Source organism: Choristoneura fumiferana, chromosome 30 (assembly GCF_025370935.1).
Source record: "Choristoneura fumiferana chromosome 30, NRCan_CFum_1, whole genome shotgun sequence".
Classification (NCBI taxonomy): domain Eukaryota; kingdom Metazoa; phylum Arthropoda; class Insecta; order Lepidoptera; family Tortricidae; genus Choristoneura; species Choristoneura fumiferana.
In genome coordinates this window covers 8,047,965-8,074,521 of record NC_133501.1, presented here as the reverse complement: position 1 = coordinate 8,074,521, position 26,557 = coordinate 8,047,965, and the positions used below count along the sequence as shown (strand labels likewise).

Here is a 26,557-nt window from a genome sequence, read left to right as displayed (position 1 = left end):
CCAACTATTTAGCCGAAATTTCATTTCCCAACTCAACATTTCGCACTGATATCATTTCTCAACTAATGATTTGATAAATGATTATTATGCAAATTATTACCTGGGATTTTTTAAGATGTCATTTGTGTTTTCGTCAAATGCGTTGATTGGCATTCCTTAATTTAGCAAGCAAACAAGCAAGCAAGCCAATGATTTTTTTTCGTTCTGTTACAAAAAAACCTAACCATCGAAGGCTAAAGCGGAAGCTACGCTACGCTTCGCTCCGCCTTAGCTTCTGAACCTAACCTATCCAAGTCGCTTCTGCCTAGTCTGGTCTTGCTCGCTCGCTTTCGCTCGCTCACCGCCACATAATTTAACATTTATTTTTTTATTATATATCATGACTTAATATTACCTATGTGTAAAAAAATTGGCTGAATGTTGTTTGACTATTTGTTATTTGCCTTAGCCAATCATTGTGCTACATAATTGTTTTGCCACATAAAATTGTAATGATAAAATTTTGCAATATAAAAATGTTGCGAAATAAGAAAAAAGGATTGGTTTGCCAAATAAAACTTCGGCGAAAGGTTGGTTGCTAAGTGAAATTTGCGAAAATATTTCGCCGAAAGGCAGTAACACCTTACATGTCATTTTTTTTAACCTACCAGCGCTTTCGGAAAGACCATCATTGCAAGAAGAATGCGCCGCAAGAACTTGGCAGAAAGTCATTATACTAGCCGTTACACGCGACTCCGTCCGCACAGAATTCGTTTATCGCTATCCCGCGGGAACTATGCAATTTTCCGGGATAAAAACTATCCTATGTCCTTCCCCGGTACTCAAACTATCTGCATACCGAATTTCATCTAAATCGGTGCAGCGGTTTAGACGTGATGAAGTAACAAACAAACAGACAGACTTACAAACTTTCGCATTTATAATACGAGTAGGTATTAGTAGGATACGTGATTTGTATGTACAGTCGAACGAATGAGGGCTATCGTTTTTTGTCTCACTAGATGGCGCACTGTTGCGTGAGGTTTTTAAGTGTGGCTTTCAGTCTGTTATTACGGGCGTTAATACAAAGTTTAGATTAAAATCATATTTAAAACACCTTAAAACCGTACCATAAAAATCCAGCAACCACAGTGTTGCTAAGGGTGACCTGTCGTTTCGCCGAGTTTAATTATGCAGATTTTCGTTTCGCAGACAACAATTGGCAGATTTTTCTTTTTGGCCGAGCAACGTTTGGTATATATTTCGCTACGCCTATTATTCGTTTCGCCGAGTAGTCGGTAGGAAGAATAGCGATAAGCAGATTTACGTTTAGTAGATTGTTTGTTTCGTAATTGTTTCAGTTAACCGAACAACTGTTCGTCGAAACACGATAAGCAGAGTTATCACATGGCATTCATATTGATAAGTAGATTTAATGTTCAGTCGAATTAACTGTTCGTCGAGACACGATAAGCAGAGTTATCACATGGCATTCATATTGTTAAATAGTATTGATTTTTGTTTCGTAATCTGCGTAGATAAAATCGGCCAAACGACAGGTAGGATTATACTGAGTTGACTATTTTATACTAGCTGTTATCAAAATGTATTTAGGTGCGACGACGAGCGTTTAGCGAGGAGGAGTGTTAGGTAGAATTTGCGACCAACAATGCACGAGCCGAGCGAGCGAAGCGAGCGTGCCGCGGCAGCGGCCGGCGAAGTGCCAGAACCGAACTGCTAGCATCGCGACTTGGTTTGTTTAGACTCCAATATAAATAAATACAAATGATGATCAATAATACGTTTACTACTTGCGTTATACGTTTAAAATTTGTGAGGGTACATAAGAAAATCATAAAAATGCGCGGTCAGCACGGCCGGCGTGTAAAAATGCTAATGAGGCCGTAATCCACACATATTCGCGGTATTGAATGCCATTCCATATGCGAAACGAAAGATGCGAAAAGTTGATAATGCGCACTGAATAATAGTTTCAACCGTTACAAAAGCGAAAGGTTGTTCGACCAAACGTGCAAATGTTTAGTGATTAATAGGCCAAACGAATTTCTGTTAATAGTTGTTCGGCTTACTGACTCATATGCGAAGTAAATAGTCTGCTAAAGGTTGCGTTACGAAACGTTACTCGGCGAAACAATACATCTGCGTACAAATCCATCGGCGTACCGTTACTCGACGAAACGTTGTCTGCCAATCAATAATCTGCCTAAAAATAGTCGGCGAATCATTAGGTAACCGTTGCTAAGTCCGTTTTGTTCGGAAAAAAAGGGAGGACAAAAGTTTCCGAAAGACAAAACTGTCTCAAAACAGACATTCATTGCCCTAACGCATAATTGCCATAATTAATTTCAGGTTATGCAAAATATTCACAAAAAAATCTTATTATAAATAAACCGCGTAGCTCACCCAAACACTATGATTTGACATTTCGGAGACCTCACGCTACACTACGTCGTATCCCACGAAAAGTGGCGTAATTGCAAAACAGCAACTTTTCAGGAGCAGCTTTTTTGTGTTTATTAAAATAATAACAAAGATATTGATATTTTTTTGTTTTAGTATCATGTATTAACATCCTGTGGTTGGTTAGAAAAAAAGAATTGGTAATAATAATAGAATTTAAAAATAGTTATGTCCCTTAATTCCTTATTCTCCGTTGTATTTACCGTCGAAAGCACCAAACTTTGGTTCTTAGGAATGTTGTGGCCTTTTCGTCGTAAATGTTGAGGTCGCAATCGCCATTAAGTCATTTCTCAATAAAAAAATTGCTGGTTAACCATTTTCATCGCTCAAGAAAATAATTAGTTTTTAAAGAAAATGTACAATTTGAATATTAAAAAAAAAACAAAAAAAATTAAAGATATAAAATCTTTAATAAAATCCGAGTTATTTTAGAAAATAGTAACACTATTATAAAACAATTAAATTACCTCTCAGGCATTAAAATATATAATAGGTAATTAATAAAAAATAAAAACACTGTTCTTCTCTTGTTAATCTTTAGATCAGATAATTAACTTGAGGAACATAGAAAATCACAAAACTATAATTGCTTCTTAAATCTCAAATATAAAAGAAAGTAAGTAAGAAATTAAGTGTAAGTAGCAATATTAAAAAAAAAACAGTTAAATCGCCTCTCGGACCATAAAAAAAACTCAATACACTGTTCTTCTCGTATTAATCTTAAAACATTGTTTTTTTTATACAGTATAGGCTTGCGTTTGGCCACAATCACGCCTGATGGAAAGCGAGGATGAGGCCTACGATGGAGCACGCTTGCCTAGTAAATGCTCATTCACCCTGGAATTGAAAGCGGCAAATTGTAGTGTTCAGGAAACACAGTCGCAGGGAATTCCACTCTTTTGCTGTGCGGTTGATGAAGGAAGAGCGAAAACGCTTTGTGCGGATTTTTGGAATACTGACAACGTAAGGGTGGAGACCCCGCCTACTTCTGGTCGACCTGTGGAAGAAAGGAGCAGGTGGGATAAGGTCGTGCAATTCCGAAGCACATTCTCCGAAATGTAGCCTGTAGAATATCGACAGGTAAGCCACTCTTCTGCGATGACGAAGGCTCTGACGACAAAAATCCGCGTCGCAGGCGATGCCGATGAGCCTCTTGTCTGCGCTAATTGAGATCAGTGATAATGAACTTTAGTAACATCATCATCAGCCGGAACACGTTCACTGTTGAACAAAGGCCTCCCCCTTAGAACGCCACAATGAACGATAACTCTAGCATCCACCTGATGGGAGGCCTGCCAACGCTTCGTCTTCCGGTTCGTGGTCGCCACTCGAGGACTTATCTCACCCAACGGTTATCTGTTCTTTGAGCGATGTGACCCGCCCATTGCCACTTCAACTTGCATTATTTTTCCAGCTATGTCGGTGACTTTAGTTCTTGGACAAAATTCCGTATTCCGGATTCTATCGCGCAAAGAAACTCCAAGCATAGCTCTCTCCATAGCTCGTTGCGTGACTCTGAGCCTCTCTAAAATACCAACAGTCAAGGACCACGTCTCAGCGCCATAAGTCGTCACTGGCAACACACTCGAAAGACTCTAGTCACTGCGAAATATTGGACGAGAAGATATAACGAAGTTTCCCGAACGCTGCCCATCCGAGTTGGATTCTTCGGGTGATCTCTTTATCGAAGTTGAACCTACCCAATTGGACAACTTGTCAAAGATAAACATAGTGGTCAGCAACTTAGTGTATCGTTACCATCGATAACCGGCACGGGTGTGACATGGACATTTGACATGATTTTAGTCTTGTCCACACTGAGCATAGTATTGAGCTCCTCCAGCGACTCTGCCATTATGACTATATCATCCGCAAAACGAAGATGGGTGATGTACTCGCCGTTGATATTGATGCCGAACCTATTCCAATCCAAGAGCTTGAAAACTTCCTTCAACGCATTTGTGAACAGTTTCGGAGAAATAACGTCTCCCTGTCTCACACCTCGCTGCAGTTGGATTGGTTGTGTGCTCTCGTCCTACAACCGGATCGTCATAGTGGCGTTGCTGTACAAACTCTTTAACACCTCGATGTATCTATAATCAATATGGCACCGCTGAAGAGACTGCATTACAGCCCAGGTCTCGATTACATCGAAGGCTTTTTCATAGTCCACAAACGCTAAACATAGTGGCTGATTATACTCTTCAGTCTTAAAATTGTTTTGTTCTGTTTCTTCTATACTTATAACGAGCTCGGGCAAATTCACATTATTGTTGAATTCTAAAATTACTTCTGATTTAATTTGAAGGTAAAAACTCGATCTCTTGTTTACAATCCGGTGGCATTGGAGACTCAATAGGTTTGCTTTCATTTCATATAAATTGTGGATACAAAAACAGCCTACAGAAAGATAAATTTAAAGTCTTGTTTATAGTAAAATCTTTGTTAAATGATAAAATAAAAATCATAAAAAAGCCTCTATGGACTTAAGGACTCATATAGTTTAAATAAAATTAAGTGTTATTTTTAATTTTAATTTGATGGAAACACATCGAAAACCGAAATTACTTTCGTTTACTGTTCAAATTCACCAATAAACCTAATTTTATAACACCTAAACACATTAATTAAAGCAAAATAATTATTTTGTCGTAGAATAAAGACACAAATGCCATTATGGCTTCTTCTCTTCCATACATTAGCTTTATTTCGATTCCGCAGAAAAATGCTACAATCAGCACAAGGGCCTTGTTCTGCGTTTTACGAAGATTATGACAGTGTAAATTAAAAATACGTTCTATTATAGCTCAGCAATTATTAAAAAGATATAAGGAAATAATTATTTATTACTTGATCTCAAAATATGTGTATATGTTGTAATTTACTACCTATTGTCGACTCCTTTATGACTTTTCTTTTCTCAACTACATTACTTCCAATACGCAAGACTATAGTGCTCACAACCGCAGTCCGCGGAGTAATGAATGAGCGGCGCTTGTGCCCCCACCCCGCACCGCACACGCGCGGTTCGCGCCTCAAAGAATAGCCCTAACGGCGGTAGTGGCTTTTATTTACGTCAAATTTTGCCGCCAGGAAATAGTGGCCTTTTGATAAAACTGAATATCAAGAAAAGTTTTGAACTTATAAAGACAATTATTACACTCAAAGATGCCTAATTTAATGTAGAATGTAAAAATGAAATAAAAGAAAAAAGCCCTTATGATCATAGGGGCAGTTTTCGGGGATACGACGACTAGTGCCTCTAGCGGCGAATTCATTCGCGATAGCCCTCATTGCATCATGACCCAGGGTGGAACATTTAATAATCAATTTCACTATGATTTCCTTCCCCTCTTGCCCTCCCTCTCTCTCCCCTCTTGTTCTGAGAGGAGGCCTGTGCCCAGCAGTGGGACGTATATAGGCTGGGATGATGATGATGATGATGATGACTATGATTTCCTTGACAACATATGAGATGTCAACATGACATTAGTAGCACAAAGGTTGCACCCTGGGTCGTGATTCAATTTGTGCGACTGTGCCCGTGTAGTCGAAACACAATCACGATGGAAACCAAATTCTGGTGTTCAACCTTTTCCTTTTCCCTATAGGAAGTAGAATAATAAATTAAATAAGTTTTTGGTAAAAAAAAAAAACATTTTTAATGCAAGCTTTTTTTGCTGTCTGTACTTTTTTCACTGTACTTGTATTGTCACCCAAACTAACTACATTCGCATGCCAAATTTCAAGTCGATGCCATTAACCGTTGAAGAGTTCCGTCCTGCGAGACGATCTTGGCCGGACTACCAGGATGTCACTACCAGATTATTGTATAGTCACGCAATTTACATAACTGTACCAAATTTCAAGTCAATCCGAGAACTGGAAGTTGGTCGAATTTAACTTGCAAGATTTGACTACAGACAGACAGACAACGGCACAGGTGAAACTAAATAAAAGCTTGTAAAAAGAAACTGCAGCCGTGGTGGCCTAGTGGTTTGACCTATCGCCTCTCAAGCAGAGGGTCGTGGGTTCAAACCCCGGCTCGCACCTCTGAGTTTTTCGAAATTCATGTGCGGAATTACATTTGAAATTTACCACGAGCTTTGCGGTGAAGGAAAACATCGTGAGGAAACCTGCACAAACCTGCGAAGCAATTCAATGGTGCGTGTGAAGTTCCCAATCCGCACTGGGCCCGCGTGGGAACTACGGCCCAAGCCCTCTTGTTCTGAGAGGAGGCCTGTGCCCAGCAGTGGGACGTATATAGGCTGGGATGATGATGATGATGAAAAAGAAACTATGTTCCCGCGAAGATCACCCCTATTGGAAAGCTGCAGGGCTACTGCGAAACAAGAAAGGCGAAGTTCATGTCGGTCGGTCCCTCTGTCACTTAAACTATTTAATACGAGAGCGAGAGGGACGGTGCGATACGAACTTAGAGTTTCGAGTTTCCTACTAGCCCCTCTGCTAATGAATCTGCTGACGTGTAGTAGAGGCTTTAATTAAAAATCATTGCATGACCTATGATAATAACATTGTTGTTGTCGACAGATGAGGCTCCGGCCGGCGCGCCGTGGCTGAGAATGGAGGGCAGCTATCTCATTCTCGCAGCGCTGCTCATCGCGGCGCGCGCGCAGAACAGCAGAAGTGAGTACAACATAGAAATATCATAATCAATCAATAAATATAGCCTCGCACATTAAGAACAATAAAAAAAAATAGATAAAAACTTTAGCATTAGCAGCTTTCATTCTTTGTCACCGATACGCATCTTCGAATTTTCGTTCCTATTGTTGAAATTTATATTTTTGAACTGTTTTTGTTAAGTGCGATGTGCAAACTTAGCTTAAGGTCGTGTTGTAAATAATCTCTTGACCGCAGTGATCCAATTGTGCCAATTAAAACACTCACTATGCGTTCACCAAGCTCTTAAACTATATCCAAACCAAATTTCATTTATATTGGTTAAGCGTGACAGCTATTTTACTTATTTATTAGTCAATAATAAAATAACAGCATTACAATTAAAAACAAATGCGCTGTAAAATTCAAAAATGTAAAAAACAAAAAACATAAAGATCTGTGCACAAAATGATTTAAAAAAACTAATCGTACATACCTACTTCAAAATTTATAATTATTAGTAAGGATTTAAGCATTAATTTAAAAGCATGATCGAAATTCGAACACGGAAATTCTACTTCTCAATTTTGTTTTTTTAAACAATTTTTGTATAAGGATAGGATTTTTTCGGACAGCAACAGTGCCATTAACCAGACTCCATTTTCTCTGGGATATTGCCAAGTTAGTAGTTAGTTAGTTACTCTTAATTATTAACTGCTTTCATTCTCTAACGCTGACATTACTTCTGTACCCATTAAAACGAAACAATCAACTCCCAAACTACCGGAAGCACGCTAATAAGAAAACAACGTAATACCAACATAGCAGATTTCCGCGCTGGCAACACCAGGCAGTATGGCGTTCGCACTTCCGGTCTCATGTCCGGGCAAAGATGGCGGCGGGTGACGTCACAAGGCGATTGATTTGTTGAGATTGTGTAGATTAGTTGTAGTTTTATGTCGTGCTATAATAAATTGATTGCTGTGCTTTTAGATATTAATCAATGGCCTTGGAAAATTAAGTTTAGTGTAACTTGTATTCTTTGTTGGCAGCCGGTCGTTTTTAGGTTAACAACTACTAAATACTGCTAATGAATGAATCCACTTAAGCAGTAAAGTGTGTGTTAATTGTTTTTGGCCAGTTTTCAGTTCCTTAACAGGAGTTGCAGTAACGTGTTTGTTGTCATGTATAAGACATACTTACACATAAACCTGTTGAAAATTTCATTTTTAATAAAAGCTTTTCGTACTGACTGCACTTTTTTGTTGACTGTACATACTTTAGTTAGTTTAATATCGATTCTGAAGTAAATACTGTTTCAGTAATAAATGAATATTATGAAAAACGATCCGATATATCTGGCATATGAAATTCGGGCACACGATAGAGATCCCTAATCAAACCACCAAACTCTGCCGGGTACGTATTATAATGTATAAATTTAAAATACATATTGGTGGAAAGCCGTGGTGGCCTATGGTTTGACCTATCGCCTCTCAAACAGAGGGTCGTGGGTTCAAACCCCGGCTCGCACCTCTGAGTTTTTCCAAATTCATGTGCGGAATTACATTTTAAATTTACCACGAGCTTTGCGGTGAAGGAAAACATCGTGAGGAAACCTGTGCCCAGCAGTGGGACGTATATAGGCTGGGATGATGATGATGATGATGACATATTGGTTGAAATACATACAGTTGAAATACCGAAAATTGAAAAATATAATGGTTAAAATAAATATTAATCAAAATTCATAAAGCACGTTTTTCATACTGGTCGAAATACATACAATTAAAATGACTAAGTTCACAATGTATATGTTCAGAATATATACAATCAGAATAAAATTAAAATTCCTATAGTACGTTTTTCATAATGGTCAAAATACATACTAGGTATATAATGCCTAGGTTCATCATCATCTCCAGTCTATTCACGTTGTATTTACATGTTAAATTCTGAAAAATTAAGGACTGTAAGACAAGTCGACGAATTGTAATATATGCATTTTTCTTTGTGAAAATTCAGTGTCTAGTATGTATTTCAATCATTATAGAAAACATACTGTATAGATTTTGAATGTATACATTATGAAAATATGCATTTTGTGCCATATGATTAAGAACCATTATGCGTTGTAACCATTATATATTTTGACCACTATGCATTTCAAGCTTATTAGTTTAGAACTTATGTCAAATAACTTTATATATTTTGATGCATTATATTTTATAATTTTCGGTATTTCAACTGTATGTATTTCAATACCGATATGTATTTTTAATTTATACATTATAATACGTACCCACTCTGCCAATACAAGCACAACACACAAACTACCCTGCAGACGTACTGTGAAAACAATTTTGCAGGGCTCTAGGAAAAAACCGGTAAAGATTGACAAATAAATTATTTTCAGTCGTTCATTTGTATAATAAAGTTACTTAACTTGTACTTTGATGCAATCGGGGCCAGGAGGACTACCCTAAAATCTGTAGTTCATAAAAATAGCATACCTTCCCTCTCAATCCCCTACTAAATACCATTAGCGTAAGCACGACGACACGATACGAAGTTCAATCGATCTTCGTGGTATAAGACCAGCGTTAAATAAGCAAAACAAAATGGCGGCGCCTCGCTTCCGGCGGCGACCATATTTATCGCTTCCGGCGCGTTGTCTGTCTGCTCAGCCGACGACAGATAGGGAGGTTCTAATTTAAATACATTCTCTGATTTAGTTTTATAAAATACGATTATACACTCAGCTAATAAGAGGTATAGAAAGAAATGGTTATTCTATTTTCATCCAGGATCGATGCGGCTGCTTTATTTCCTATCCTTGCTATTAGTGTTATGCGTACATGCTTGACGACATCCGGGTCTTGTAACAGAGAAACATGCAAGTGTCGCACAGACATGGCTGACTCGCACGTGTGCTCGCGGAGAAGAAAGTCTATTAAATTCATAGATATGAAATTCTACAAAATGATGCGTGCATGATCATCTATTGTGTTACAACGCAGTTGCGAAATAAGAATTTAGTTCCTTTTTTTTATAACTATAAGTATACAATTTAAATCAATTACTATCATTATGTACTTATTATGAGTTATTAGCGCCCTAAATGGAGCGTAAAAAGGTGACAAATTCTATATTCTCACGTGAAGTCAAAGAAAAGGAAAACCTTAGGTACGCCTTTCATAACGGGAGCAAAAAGGATATAAAACGTAAATGTGTGTATTGCTGCTGCGTGCGGAACAAGTTTCTCGGTTGTTTTGTTATCTTTACTTTTAAAAATGATTGTTCTAATGAGGGCTATCGTTTTTTGTCTCACTAGATGGCGCACTGTTGCGTGAGGTTTTTAAGTACGGCTTTCAAAGTCTGTTATTACGGGCGTGAAAACAAAGTTTAGATTAACATCATATTTAATACACCTTAAAACCGTACCATAAAAATATCGAGCATGCCACAGTGTTGCATAGTCCCCGTTTTGTTCGGAAAAAAAGGGAGGACAAAGGTTTCCGAAAGACAAAACTGTCTCAAAACACAGACATTCATTGCCCCGGAACGCATATTTGCCATAATTAATTTCAGATATTGCAAAATATTCACAAAATTATTCTTATTATAAATAAACCCGCGTAGCTCACCTAAGAACTATGAGATTTGACATTTCGGAGACCTCACGCTACACTAGCGCCTCTAGTGGCGAATTCATACGCGATAGCCCTCATTGGTAACTTTTCGTGTTACAGACGACGGACCGCGCTTCCTCTCCCGTGGGCACTCCTTCAGGACAGTCGTCGGCGACACTCTCCTGCTGCCATGTCAGGTGCAAAACTTGGGTAAGTTGTTGGTTACGTAACTTTTCCTTTTTCGCAACTGAACACTGAGTATGGTTAATTGTGCTTTTCGGCAAGAGTTTATTAAGTATTTAGAGTATTTTTGCGGATGCAAATCGGATTCAATTTTGGACGTACAGCGAAATCACTTCAATCACTAAAATTATGTACAAATTGTTTTTATTAGATATGTTAAGTAATTCTACGCCGTGTTATTTTTTATTTCCTACCGGACATTAAAAATAACACGCTGTGGAAATACTAAAGGAACATTGAACAGTTGAAATTATGTTATTAATTAATAGGTATAATTGAAGTGTCAAGTAGGTGTCCAGTGTAGCTGTCATTGTTCCTCGCCAAGATCTTCAATTTTGCAATGTGGCCTTTAACAAAACCAGCCAATTTGACCAATAATTAATTACCAGGTTAGTTACCATTCTTATTCCCTCCTCCAGGCTCCCTGGTGCTCCTCTGGCGGCGAGGCCCCGCCGTCCTCACCGCAGCCAGCCTGATGGTGACGCGCGACGAGCGTTTCCGCCTCGTGGACGGGTACAATCTGCAGATCACTGATGTTGGGCCGCAGGTACCATTCATAGAGTTCTTCATTCGAGATTTATGTGATTTGTACTATTATCTATAACTATAATCCATGCAATACGAATAAGAGTGAAAAACATGTCTTTCCGTCGGCATACGTCGTTTCGCGTCGTCCGAGACGATCAAATTTTTTCGCTCTTTTTGCATGAACATAAAGCGATTTTTTGATTGACTAAGCTTACGAAGAGAAGCTTACGTAGAGAAAGAGTTGGAGGAGTTTCTTTATCTGCCCACAGAGTCTTGCTTCAGCCATTTGCTGGAAAGTCGTGAGAGCATGCATTCTCCTATTAGGCTCCTGCGAGGTGATGGTCTTCATTAAACTGCCCATATATTCACCGTGAAAAAATAATTTGTTTTCTCAATTGACTTGTTTACATTTAGTCGAAAGACAATATTAAGAATACACGTACTTACTCATTTTGACAATTTAACAGCCAAACACGCTCATGTTACTAAATTGGTGTTCCATATGAATGAGTCTCGGATCATTTACCCGTAGTACTCATAGTTGATGGCGCATTTGAATACCCCTTTGAGTGAAGGGGGCAATTTTGTACCGGACGTTAAAGTGTTGCGGAAGAAAAATAGCGTTGGGTAAGGTGTTTATTTAGTAAGGTTTAAACAAACAAAAAAGCCGTTTTAGCTACATTGGTCTCTTTCTAATATTAATTCAGCTCTCTTGAGACATGATTTATTTAATTTAAACTGCTAATTACTGTTCAAGATCGAAACTAGTCGAACCATTTCTTCCCCTGTTCTAACGTTAAATACCTACTTCGGTTTTACACTCCCGACGCAAAAAGAGGGGTGTTAGAAGTTGAATGCCAATGCCTATCTGTCTGTCTGATAATGTAGCTCTCGTGCAGAAGGACTGGTTCCGATGCGGTTTTTTGCGTAAAAGCGAATTTTAAGTTTTTAGAGATATCGGACATTGAAATGATAATGTGGGTAGTTTTCCAACTTTTCCAAGTTCGTAGGTTGTTTCTAAAGCGGAGTTTAAACTTACAAGAAAAATCTTGCAAGTTGCATTACATTGCGGCGCTCGATTGGCCACTACAAACTCGATGGCTTTACGACCTCGCAATGTAATGCAACATGCATAATTTTTCTTGCTCTTGCTCTTCTTAAATGAAATGAAAAGAAATAGAGTTCATTTGTCATAAGTGGGTATGCAATGGTCTCAATTTAAACTCGGTCTAAACTCGTCTAAAAGGTAGTATACAGCTTATCACTTGTAAAAGTGAAAGAAAAATGCACGTTTTTAATTAGCAGCGATTCAATATAACAGCATTAACCTCATTAAGTTAGCAGCAAGTCATAAATAAAGTCAATAAAACAGGAATGGCGGCAAATTATCGACGGCAACATAATAAAAAGACGATTTCGGCGGCGAAAAGATGGCGGACGAAAATTGCGCGGGAAACCGTAGCTCAGTGTTGCCACACATAAAAAATAACGAGCTACCACCACAAAGGTTTTTATGCGGCGATTATCATATTTTCCCCTGTCAATTACCGTTTAGGTTTTGCATTTTTTGGGGTTTAAAACCGAGGGTTTGTTTTTGTTGACCTTTCTGATTGTGGGAATCATTGCCGAAAGTGTGACAATTAAGTTTTCAATGAACCGTTTTATGCCGTTTTTATGGGAAAAAGCGTAAACTTTTTTCCGTTAGCGTGCCCAACTATTTTGTTCATAGAACTTATTTATTTTAGTATTTTAACTTCAAAACGGGAAGAAGCAATAAAACAATGACATTTGTTTTTATATGCCGTCGTGCTAAGTTTCTTACGATGCATTTCTGTTAGCAATAATGGTCGTTCCGAAAAGTCTGGACTAAAAAGAGACATAAAAAGCGCTCATTGCGAATCATAGAACAAACTTGATTTTTCAAAATATAGGGGAGAGTGGGTAGGATTCGTACACTTTTTTTTGTAAGCCACATAAAAAAATCTGTTAACAGTAAAATAATAAATTCAATGCTGCTATATATCTCACTTATCTGGCTTTAACAATAATAAAGTGTTGCTTGGATATAAAGCAGCATGACGACGCCACGGCGATTTTTCTCAAAAATGGGAAATGCACGAAACTGCCCCTACTACCTACATATGGAAAATATAGCACATTATCTAAATACCTAACAACTATGGAGAATGGTTCGCGTAAGACGAATAACCATGAATTGGGGTTCAGACAGCAAATTAAACTATTTTGTAGAATATTATAATACACATACTATCGTAGCTAACACAAAATTGTTCTAATAAAATAAGCCATTTACTTTTTATTAACACATAAAACATAATAGATCGGTTTAAAGGTCATTTGAACCAAAATCGAGAGCCAAACGGTCGGTTTTTAATCAAAATTGTAATCTTGATCTCATTCGAGATAGGAAAGCGTTTTAAAGAAAATCATTTTTCAGTTTACGAACCTTAGGCAATGGTTAGAACATGGATTCGAACTCGAAGCTATAACGTAACTTTTACGTTCTTTGTGGCTAGCGACTATGAAGCCTAATTTACACCGCAAGCGCAGCGGACTCATTAATACTTAATTATTGACTATACTTGGTTCGGATAGGTATTTAACTAAACGTAAACAAACATCAGCTGTCAGATTTGGTACATTCAAGGATTTAAAACATTTTAATTACAATACAATTACTCTTTATCTTTATTATTTACTTATCTATCATTGTAATACAAATAGACTAGTGTATTTCGATACAGAAATGTAAATGTTTAGATACCACCCACACAAGAACAGTCATGTAATGACACTTGACAGCGGGATTTTGACATTCAATCATTCGCTTTTTTAACCCCCGCCCCAAAAAGAGGGGTGTTATAAGTTTGACCGCTATGTGGTTGTCTGTCTGTCTGTAGCACTGTAGCTCTTGAACGGGTGAACCGATTTGAATGCGTTTTTTTTATTTGAAAGCGAGTTTCCTAGCGATGGTTCTTAGACATGTTTTATCAGAATCGGTTCAGCCGTTTTTGAGATATTGAACTTTGAAGTGAGTTGAGTGAGTTGGTTAGGTATGCAATCAGCTCTTCATTGTAGCTGTGTGTGTGTGTGTGTGTGTAATCATTATCTTCAACTCTCGTAGCACTACCTATAACTTACTGTAGTGTGAGTTGCACCTCACACAGACACACTCTCCCAACATATGCAACTTAGACTATAAGTTAGACCTAAGGCTTTAGAATATAGACAGTATTTACGCATCATTCGTGAGTTTCACTCGTCTCCTCGATCGCCTCCTTACATTACATTAATTCCTAATAATGTCTAATTCCAGGACGCAGGAGACTACGTCTGCCAAATATCGGACCGTGTGGCGCGCGACCAGGTCCACACGGTGGAGGTGCTGGTCCCGCCGAGCGTGCGGCCCGCGCCGGAGTCTCGCCACGCGGCCGCGCGCCGCGGGGGCGCCGCCGTGCTCGAGTGCCGCGCCGCCGGGAACCCCGTGCCCAGCGTCACTTGGCACAAGCTGGTAAGCGGTGAAGGACATTGGCTTTTGAGTTTACTTTGACTTTGTTACTGATTCCTGGAGCCGCTCGAATGCCGCGCCGCCGCTGTAAACCCGTGCCCAACTTGACTTGGCTGGCACAAGCTGGTAAGCAGTGGAGAACACTTTGACTTTGAGTTTGAGTTTAATTTACTCTTCAATTGATTATATCTTGAATTTGAACTGGTGGTACTAATTTAAAAAAAAACGGCTTTCCTCTTCGAGCCATCTCCGTAACAATAATGTTTCAACAGTCCATCCCATTTCGAAACCGAGCACGGTACAGACTGGGTTCATTGGTTACAAAACTTTCCTGTTTGGCCACTACCTCGCTTTACTCGCCTCTTTTCTCAGCCGTGCTTTACCTACTGTTTTAACAGTTCGTCCTACTCTGAAACCGGGCTTAGTACTGGGTTGTGAAATTATCCTATTTGGCCACGCCTCGCCTTACTCGGCTCTCTTTTCTCCAGCCGTGCTGTGTGCTTTTTTACAAGCTTTTATTTAACTTGCAATGTAGGTATGTACCTATTATGTACGTGCGTATCAAATCCAGCAAGTTAATTGTGACCTACTTCCAGTGGTCAGATTTACTTTTGTGTGGCATTACTTTACTTATGTAAACCGGGTGTCAATACTATAATCTGGCTGTGACCTGGTAGTCCGGCCAGGTTTGTCTCCGCAGGACGAAATTCCTCAACGGTTAATGGCATCGGCTTGTTTGGTACGGATATGTAGTTTGGATGATAATGTAAGTACAGTCAATAAAATGTACAATCTACGAAAAAGTTTGTATTAAGAATGAAAATTTTAACAAAACTTATAATTTTCCATCCTACTCTGAAACCGGGCTTGGTACAGACTTGGTTACGAAACTGTCCTGTTTCGCCACTGCCTCGCTTTACTCGGCTCTCTGTTCTCAGCCGTGCTGTGTGCCGCAGAACGCGAGCGCGCGGCTAGGAGAGGGCCCGCAGCTGCAGCTGGCGCGGCTGGAGCGGCGGCACTCGGGACGGTACGCGTGCACGGTTGACAACGGGGTCGGACCCGCCATCGTAACTGAGTTCCAACTGCAGGTGCTCTGTGAGTATCTTATATTGTACTAATCAATCAATTTAAATAAAAATTAATCGTAAAATATGTTGCTAAGCCAAAACTCGGGAACAGCTGGACCGATTTCCCTAATTATTTTTTGTTGTGTTTGTTATTGTCTGTAGAAGGTTTTTATGGAAGAAAATTTAGAAAAATTACAACAGGGGCGAAGCCGCGGGCAACAGCTAGTATTATAATATAAACAGAGCTATATTATAAACAGTGCTTTATTATGAACAGCTAATAAAAAGCAGAGGGTGAGCTGTTTTATACGTGATGTGTGTGTTTTTGTTTTCTTTTTGCGTTTCTTTTTGTGTGATCTGTCATTTAATGGTAACTGTCCCATGTATAATTTTATTATACTTACAAAGATATTTAAACTGCTTTACTCTTATTTTGCTGTTTTATTTTACAGACGTGGACAGTATTTTAACGTGATCATTCTCTATTTTTAAGAGGATATTAAACGCAGGAAGAAATGCATTGATAACAGAAAATAAAGAAAAAACTAATAGTTATTTATTACAATTATAAAAGGTGGCACATTTAGATCGATCAGTACAGGCAATTCTGTAATCATAAGACGTAGGTACAGAGATCTGTTCTTGGGAACTATTTGTTATTGATTTTAGTAACAAGAAAAACTGCATAGGTTCAATCAAGGAAACTGTATCACGTACCAGGGTGGAACATTTTAATAATCAATTTCGCTTTCATTTCTTTGGAAAATGTACGGAATGTCAGCATGAAATTAGTAGCACAAAGATTCAACCCTGGCACGTGATTCAGTTTCCTCAACTGTACATAGGTTTAAAAAATATATACCCGGTTCGGGAATTCAGACCGGTCGCATTGAAAAATAAAACTTACATAGTATGAAGACTATGATGAACATAAGAATATTTATATTTATGTAATAAACCTTATACATAAATAACTTAACTCTGTTAATCTTGCAGATCCACCAGAAATAACAGTGGAGCGGTCGTGGGTGCACACGGGAGAAGGGTTCAGAGCGGAACTCCTCTGCACTGTGCTCGCTGATCCTCCTGCAGAGGTCTGTATTTTATTATTGCGTATTTCCAGTCGTCGATTACCTCGCGTACATTAACCGGACCCTTAACCCCTGGTATGCTTAAGACGCGGATCCGTGATTTTCACTCATAGTTAAATGCCCTAAACAGGTCTTATCACGATACAAGAGTAATATTTACCTCGACGTTTCGACCACACTGCAGTAGCCGTGGCCACGAGTAGACTGAGGTGTAGGTCATGTCTGCTTAGCACCGCGAGTGCTTCGAACTACCGGCACTTGATCACTAATAAGTCCCGTTTATTGCATTTTTAACTATACACGGATCCGTGTCAAATTTTATGCTACTTTTTTTATTTAAATCAGCAGAACTGTGCTTATTAAAACAGATAACACTAGAATGCAGTACTTGTTTTAGTTCCCGTATACAAGGCGTATTAAAGCCGTGATGGCTTAATGGTTTGACCTATGTTCTTTCAAGCAGAGGATCGTGAGTTCAAACCTGAACTGAAATCTGGTTCAATCTGAGTATTTCTCAATTCATGCACAAAATACCACGAACTTTACGGTGAATGAAGACATCGCGCAAGCACAAACCTACCAAGCAATCAATGGTGTGTGCGAAGTTCCCAATCCACACTGAGCCCGCGTGGGAACTATGGTCTGAGCCCTCTTGTTCTGAGAGACCTGCGCCCAGCAGTGGGACGTATTATAGGTTGGCATGACAATGATATAAAACAGTTAAGAAAATAATAGTTTGGGAAAAGTATACGGTGGACAAACGATAATGATGATGATGATTTATTTATTCTGCAGGTATCCTGGTATCAGAACTCGTTCCCGCTGAGCGCGTCCGAACGTGTGACGATGGCGGCGCGCGGCAACAACCACACGCTGCTCATAGCCAACGTGCAGCCCGAGGACTTTGGCAACTACAGGTGAGGGCCAGTTGCGAATGCGGAATATGTTCCAGTTTAGGAACTGGCTAGTTACGATAGCGTCAGATGGTTCAGGGAAGGCTTAAGAGAGTGACTCATACTTACTTTCTCGTCAAATTTTTGAGAAAATTCCTTTGTTTGTTGTTTTCTTAATGGACTTCCGCAAAACGCCTGAATTAATCAATAGCTTAGGGATCCCAGCATTTTTTTATTTATTACGAAGTTTACACAGTTTTAATGAATGGAATGATAACTACTTGCAAATAAATAATAATAATAAATGTATTTATTGACCATAAAATAAAGTAATTCAACAATACAAGAGAAGCAGTTATCTCCACACTAGGCAAGCAGATCTTAGAGAATGAACATGTGGTGACACGTTTCGCAGACGACAGCACTTTCGAAATATAGGAGTTGCCCATTACGCAGGATATAGGTTATACATTTAACATAAACTAATGATTATAAATAAATGATACTTAATGCAAATAAATGAATTATTATTATTCATCATCATCATCATCCCAGCCTATATACGTCCCACTGCTGGGCACAGGCCTCCTCTCAGAACAAGAGGGCTTGGGCCGTAGTTCCCACGCGGGCCCAGTGCGGATTGGGAACTTCACACGCACCATTGAATTGCTTCGCAGGTTTGTGCAGGTTTCCTCACGATGTTTGCCTTCACCGCAAAGCTCGTGGTAAATTTCAAATGTAATTCCGCACATGAATTTCGAAAAACTCAGAGGTGCGAGCCGGGGTTTGAACCCACGACCCTCTGCTTGAGAGGCGATAGGTCAAACCACTAGGCCACCACGGCTTGCATTAACTATAAATAGTAAATATTCAAGAAAACCTTTTTCTTTAAAAACCAATTTAAATTAGGATAAATTACAGCAAAAGAGATCTCGATCATTATTGTTTTTTAAAACTAGTTGCGTGCGACCTGTTTTTCTTATTTGTTTCAATAATCAAATTGCCAGGACTTTTAGGGTGATGTCAGAATTGTTACCAGGACATTTGATTTTTTGATATGGAAACCCAATGTGCAGTTGTGTATCTATTGTCGTTGTTCCAGTTGCGTGGCGGACAACAGTTTGGGGCGCGCGCGGCAGCACGTGGAGGTGTCGGGGCGGCCGGGCCCGGCGCGCTTCACGTCGCCGCCGCTGGCGCGCTCCCCGCGGCAGTACACGCTGGCGTTCGCCGTCGACAGCTACCCGCCGCTGGATGAGCTGCGACTGCTGTATCGACAGCTTGCGGTGAGAATATTTGACAGGGAATTGACCCCCCTAGACCACTACCACTAGAGTGCTAGAAAGGGCACCGTCCCTCGGCAGCCTGGCCTGGTGATTGTTGCCGCGTCCTTACCCCCACTCGGGGCCGGATTTAGAGGTGTGGAGGCCTTTGGGCAACAGAGGAGTGGGGGGAAAAACTATTTTCCAAATAAAATTAACAGTAGATATAATTATGTTTTTTTTTTTTTTTTTATTCGACTGGATGGCAAACGAGCAAGTGGGTCTCCTGATGGTAAGAGATCACCACCGCCCATAGACAACTGCAACACCAGGGTATTGCAGATGCGTTGCCAACCTAGAGGCCTAAGATGGAATACCTCAAGTGCCAGTTATTTCACCGGCTGTCCTACTCTCCACGCCGAAACACAACAGTGCAAGTACTGCTGCTTCACGGCAGGATTAGCGAGCAAGATGGTGGTAGCAATCCGGGCGGACCTTGCACAAGGTCCTACCACCTGCAAACTGTATGTTTGTACGAATGACTATATGGGTAAAGGTAAAACAGCGAAAAAAAGAAAATGGAAAAGTTGTTTCTAGTGTTTACTCGTGGCCTTGCCCACCCATCTTCACCAGAGCAGGTGCGCAAGAGGAACGAGTGTTTATTCTCCTAACCTACCACATATAGTGCGAGCATTCGAAGCCTAAATTGTCCCATGATATTTATTTAATGTTTGTTTGTACAGATAAACGAGTCATTCCAACAGCCGGGCCGCTGGCACGACGTGGTGCTGGCGGCGCCGGCGCCGGCGGGCGCGCTCACACACCGCGTCGCGCACGAGCTGCGCTCGCTCCAACCCGGGGCCGTCTACGAGGCTATAGTCCAGGCCAAGAACAGATACGGCTGGAATGAGGTAGGATACAGTAGGGCTAGAATAGATACGGTGCAAAGCTATAACAGATACGGCTAGAATGAGGTACAGAATACAGCACACGGCTAGAATAGATACGGCTAGAAAGAGGTATCATCAGCCAAATAAGTGGTCTATCAATTTTTAAACATATAATGTTTTAAACTTTCGTGATTTCGTTTTTTGTAATGTGGTTGAAACGTCGAGGTACTCGTAAATGAATATGTCGCTAAAGTCGAACTTTCCAGTTGACAGACACATCTATTGGCATTATTTTTTGATGACATGCAAACGATTATCAACTTTAGGGTGGCAGACCACATATTTGGCTGCTGGGACATGCAGGGCTAAAACATATACGGCTGGAATTATCTAATTGGGTACAGTAGAAAACAGCGCAAGGCTAGATACGACTGGGATAAAGTGCAGTTCTTATAATTGCTTGTTTTTCTAGTCTTGAAGACTAAAATATATACTAATGTGTAACATAGGTTTTGCTTAATTTTTCTGACAAAGGGGAGGAGTCAAAAACTCATATTAAATATAATGATCCGGATAACTCACGTCTTAAATCGAGTTTAGCTCGACATGTTTCCGGGTTATGTTATCCGGGTCATTATATTTAATATGAGTGAGTCTCACGGTAGTTTCATGAGTCAAAAACTATTAAAAATCTGCTTACGTGATAATTGAATGACCCCCTACGTGCGTGTTAAGAACGTGCATCTTTCAATATGCTAATTTATTTTTTGATGGCCATTTCAGGTTAGCGACATTTTCCAATTCCACACTCTGGGCGGCCCACACGCGGTCCATGCGGACGAGCTCTCGCCTAACTTCTCTTCGGCGACCAACCACCGATTGACGGCTTCAACCATCGCTCTCCTTTTATATACCCTCGCCTGATTGGTCAGCGGCTGACCAATGGCGAGCCGAGCGCCTCCAATGGCGCGCTGGTAGCCAATCAGGAGAGGCTGTAACGGCTACGACTTTTGAATTTGTAACCGATGTAAAAATTCGGCGTTTAGCTATAGGTTTTTACGTTTTTTAGTAGATCTAAGTGACCGTGGAGTTTTTAATTGAAACTTTTTGCTGCAGTGTCAATAATCAATCAAATACTTCTCGAATGACGTCCACCTGTGATGGACGGACGACTTGGTTAAAGCTGCGGGTTCATGGTGGATGCAGGCCGCTTCCAAACAAAGTAACTGGCGGTCTATAGATGAGGCCTATGTCTAACAGTGGACGTCCTATTGCTGATATGATGGTGATTAATAGCACATCATCATCATCATCATCATTCCAGCCTATATGCGTCCCACTGCTGGGCACAGGCCTCCACTCAGAACAAGAGGGCTTGGGCCGTAGTTCCCACGCGGGCCCAGTGCGGATTGGGAACTTCACACGCACCGTGCAGGTTTCCTTACGATGTTTTCCTTCACCGCAAAGCTCGTGGTAAATTTCAAATGTAATTCCGCGCATCAATTTCGAAAATAGCACAATGATCAATAAACCCGCTTTGTAACTATCAACTCGAAAATTATCTTGTTCTGCAGTACTATTGCGATCATATTTTACGAAATAATAAGAGCTTTGCGACTTTCGAATCCCTATCCCTATCCCTTTCGAAATCCTATTTCGAAACTCAACAAAACCTGGTTGCGAAATTTCCAAAGCGGAAGCTTCAAATTACGAAACTAGTTACGAAGTCAGAGCAAAGGAAGATCTTGTTAAATGAGTTTTTATTAATATTAGACGCTTTTAACTGCAAAGGCTACTTAAAATCTTAATTTCAAGCTCAACATTATTTGAAACACAGTAGTACTTTGTTACTGCTTTCTCAAGCCCGAAACTAGGTGCAGCAGGGCTACTCCGAAACTCGAAACTCGAAGTTCCTCTGACACTTATACTGTTTGATACGAGAGTTAGAGGGACCGCACGACACGAACTTCGAGTTTAGAGTTTCGGAGTAGCCCTGCTGATCAAATTTTTTTTTAAATCAAGAATACAAAAGCAAACAAATTACAAAACAAAACTAACTCAAACTTTTAAAAAGCAATCAAATGGTTTATTGACACTATTATCGAATAGTTTTTATTAAAAAAACTCCACGGAATACAAACATAATCGTGAAACGATTTCGATAGCAGTAATTAATGTTGTGCAGTACAGAGACTGTTCTTTATGTGCAACCAAAGCACAAATTATTTTATATCGAGTTTCAAATGCTATAATGACTATTTTGTATCAGTTGTTTCTATTTTTTAAAGTTTTATTGACACAAGATCGACAGTGCGTTCGCCTCAAATTGGTTTGGTTTGAGATTAATTTCGTTATTTATATTTAAAAAAAAACTAAAATTAGAAATTGGTAAAAATAGATTTCAACTCGAAACTTTCCCTACCTATGATTAGGTAATAGGCCTATTGATTATGTGTACCTATAATTTATAAAATGGGAATGATGATACCAGCATACTTGTTTACCTACTGTGTGGATTTCCACCAAACATTCGTTTTAAACACAATTAACTGTATTTGTATATGATTTGCAAAAACAATGACTGATTTATTTACTATATTAATCAATAATCATTTTTCTGAAATGGGAATTGCTTACTTAGATTTTAAATGTAAATATAAACTATGTCCCCGATAGACGTGATAAATATAGCATCCAAGTTCAACGTCTCGTTTTCCATCAAACATTATTCGCCCGCATGTATTTAGAATTTCTTTCCAAAAAATTAAGTAATTTTTTAACACTATTTAATGCAATAAGTGACATTACTGGTTTGTTAAAATAACAATTATTCCAATTTGTAATTTTACGAATGCAAAAGCTCCTTGATGTTTAAAACTTTGTGCCTATATTCATGACCTGCATGTGTGAAACAAATTTGTTTTTTTTTTAATATGCTGATAAACATGAGCGTTTACTTCTATCAGAACATCGAGCATTCGCTGTTTATAAATTTGTCGAACTGAACAACAAACAGCAGGGCTACTACGAAATTCGAAGTTCTTATCGTACCGTCTGTAGCCGTAGACCAGGTGCGGCCACATGCAGTCGCTCGTCGCCCGTTTGCAGCGATAAATCTGGTCACGTGACCCCATTTTGAATGTGATTTTGAATTTCCCGCGACTCTAAAAAAGTAGCGATGGCTGCTTGCAGGAATGATCTTGGTCTTGGAAGCTGATTTCTTAATCTCATCTAGTAGCAGTCGTGGCAGTAGTACAAATAAAGTAAATTGGAGTGAATCAAAAAAATAACAGTGTTTTTACCGAAATTGGAGAGGTTTTTTTCCAGCGATAAAGTCGAACATTTTCAGCTTTATCGCTAAATGTCACGTGAACAGATTTGACGTTGGAAACGAGCGTCGAGCGACTTGCATGTGGCCGCGCCTTTATATTATTTAATAAGAGAGTGAGAGGGACGGTACGATACGCACTTCGACTTTCGAATTTCATAGTAGCCCTACATAGAGCCAAACATTGCTACGAACATTGCACGATCATTCTAGAGACGCTCTACTAGTAAGTCGTAGATCAAGACGCTCGGCAAAAAGCTCAAAGCAAATTTACCGTTGTTTCGCTTGAATGCTCGCTAGAACGCTCAATAGAGTTCTCGCTACAACACTCCTATTTTTAGGGTTCTGTACCTCGAAAGGAAAAAACGGAACCCTTAGGTATAGGATCACTTTGTTGTCCGTTCGTCAGTCTGTCAAGACCCTTTTTCTCAGGAACGCGTGGAGGTATCAAGTTGAAATTTATAACAAATACTCAGGTCTCTGTCCCTTGGAGCTGTGAAAAAATCAAACTTCTAAAGCAACGCAATCAAGATACAGCCGTTTATGCCGCAAATTTTCGAAACTCGCAAGGGAATCAAAACCTACAGGGTACTTCCCGTGAACTCAGAATCTTGAAATTTGGTACGAAGTAACGTCTTATAGCACAGATAAAGGAAAAATTGCGAAAACCGTAAATTTTTAGTTACATCATATAATAAAAAAATTATACGGATCCCTCGGTGCGCGAGTCCGACTCGCACTTGGCCGGTATTTAAAAAAAAATGACTCAGGCTTTACTTTGTGGAGGTCCAATTCAATGAACTAAAACAATTACTTTGCGCACCCGCGACCTTATGATAGCTACGCTTATGCAAGATATGCGTGTTCATGCAGTTCCTCCACCTGCACACTGTAAGAACACACACAAATCACACAAACCCATCTATCACCACCACCACAGTACACTGACGCGTTTCGAACTCAACCAGAGCTCATCTTCAGAGCACACAATCGTACACCATGCTACCGGATACCATAGGTACTTTTTTTTTTTTTGCCAGCTTTTATCTGCAATGTAATATTTCCTAGAATGCTCATTACAAGTGAACCCTCAAGTTTATCAGCATCTTCAGAAAAAATGCGCATAATTTGTGTTTATGTGTCAGAAAGAGGGGGAAGTAGGTCACAGTAGGTACAGCCCCGCTCGAAAAATGACAGAAATAATTGTATAGCTGAGCTAGATAACATCCGTTCTGAGTGTTTTGTGTTGAAAGACTTAATATTTAAGGTTTTGATGATTTGTCCTTTATTCTTGATATTAAAACATCCATCATAAATGAATTTATTAATATGTAGTAACATTATATTAAGCAATAAACAGTGTTAGTGATAAAGCTATTTTAGAATTAATGTGTATTTAAAAAAGTCTCTAGTTTCTAAAAGTTTTTTTTAGTGCAATATTAATTTTAAACGAAAAAATAAGCAATATTGGTACACATCATTAGAGTTTTAATTTTAATATTTTATAAGAGATTAGCGAAATTTATTTCTACCAAAAAAATACTGATAATTCACTGCCTTTTTTATTTTTTATTAGATTTTAGATAAACCTAAAATACCAAAGATTTCGGCCATTAACGTGAAAAAAACTAGTGGTAATTTTTTCTAGAAAAATATTGGAGGATTAAAAAAATTGTAAATTGTTGGGCTGTAGAATGCCTTTTTGTAATATTTTCAATTCTTTGGAAAGAAAGGATTCTGTAAGTAGATAATAAACGTGTAAGTTTATTATAAAACAGTTTTTCATTATCTTTCAGTTTCCCCTAAAGCCTTTTACACAACTGGTTACGAAAAAAGAAAAGTTTCCTATTACATTTTTTTACACCAATCGAACGGCTCTAACTTCATCCTCTCGGCCTATATAAGTGCCACTGAGGACACATGCCTCTTCACAAACTGAGAGGCTTTGATCTGTAATTCCCACGCGGGCGCAGTGCGAATTGTTAATTTCTTTTTTCGACTGGTTGGCAAAAGAGCAAGTGGGTCTCCTGATAGTAAGAGATCATCACCACCCATAGACACCCGCAACACCAGGGGGGTTGCAGATGCGTTGCCAACCTAGAGGCCTAAGATGGGATACCTCAAGTGCCAGTTATTTCACCGGCTGTCTTACTCTCCAAGCCGAAACACAACAGTGCAAGAACTGCTGCTTCACGGTTGGATTACAGATGTTACAAAGAGATTATGTGATCATCATGGGCCCTGTTGGGCACAGCAATATTTATACAAGAGGGCAGCTTTTATATAATTAATAAATTTTATCTTAGCGAGCAAGATGGTGGTAGCAATCCGGACGGACCGTGCACAAGGTCCTACCACCTGCGCAACCAACTTCACACACCTTGGAATTTCTTCGCTGGTGCAGTCCTCAAACTTTTCCTTCACCGTAACTCATCGTAACCATGCTATAACTTTTCCAACCTTTTTTTTTAGCCCGTTAGTGTCCCACTGCTGGGCAAAGGCCCCCTTTTTTCCGCCATTCGTCCCTGTCTAGAACAGGCTCCTGACACTACGTGATATGCGTCCAAGTCATCCCGCCATCTCTTCGGTCTGCCTCTGTTTCAATGGCCATTTATTCATTAAATACTCCCTGACCCGCGGAAATTTTCTAATTATTGTATATGGCCCATCTCTAAGGGGCTGTTTCACCATCCATTGATTAGTGTTAACTGACGGTTAGGTGTGATGCCGTCTCTATTTGTTTTGTTCGAATAGACGGAGACGGCATCACATTTAACCGTCGGTTAACGCTTATCAATGGATGGTGAAACAGCCCCTAAATCTATTTCCCCATCCCTGTTCTAAGAGAATACTTGTTATTAATGCGATAAATAGTGCGTATACATCTTTTTATAGAACAAAAGTTGACTGGACGTTTGTAGTTTCCCCAATATATGACTCATCATCATCATCATCAGCCTATGTTAGTCCACTGCTGGACATAGGCCTCTCCCATGGCACGCCACTGAGCACGA

The 26,557-nt window shown here is 39.5% G+C and overlaps 1 protein-coding gene across 6 annotated transcripts in view; it reads left to right on the top strand.

Annotated features, from left to right (window-relative positions):
* The window catches only part of LOC141444740 (igLON family member 5-like), a 253,183-nt gene extending 227,865 nt beyond the window's left edge, over positions 1–25,318 (top strand). For all 6 annotated transcript variants that reach the window (XM_074110365.1, XM_074110364.1, XM_074110368.1 and 3 more), the window contains 10 exons: positions 7,012–7,107; positions 10,836–10,925; positions 11,378–11,505; positions 14,824–15,018; positions 15,954–16,110; positions 17,079–17,176; positions 17,969–18,090; positions 19,169–19,349; positions 20,069–20,236; positions 20,999–25,318. In XM_074110365.1, the coding sequence (XP_073966466.1) occupies positions 7,044–7,107; positions 10,836–10,925; positions 11,378–11,505; positions 14,824–15,018; positions 15,954–16,110; positions 17,079–17,176; positions 17,969–18,090; positions 19,169–19,349; positions 20,069–20,236; positions 20,999–21,139 (1,344 nt within the window). In that variant the 5' untranslated portion in view covers positions 7,012–7,043 and the 3' untranslated portion in view covers positions 21,140–25,318. The remainder of the gene's footprint in view (positions 1–7,011; positions 7,108–10,835; positions 10,926–11,377; positions 11,506–14,823; positions 15,019–15,953; positions 16,111–17,078; positions 17,177–17,968; positions 18,091–19,168; positions 19,350–20,068; positions 20,237–20,998) is intronic.
* Positions 25,319–26,557: the final 1,239 nt, after the last annotated feature.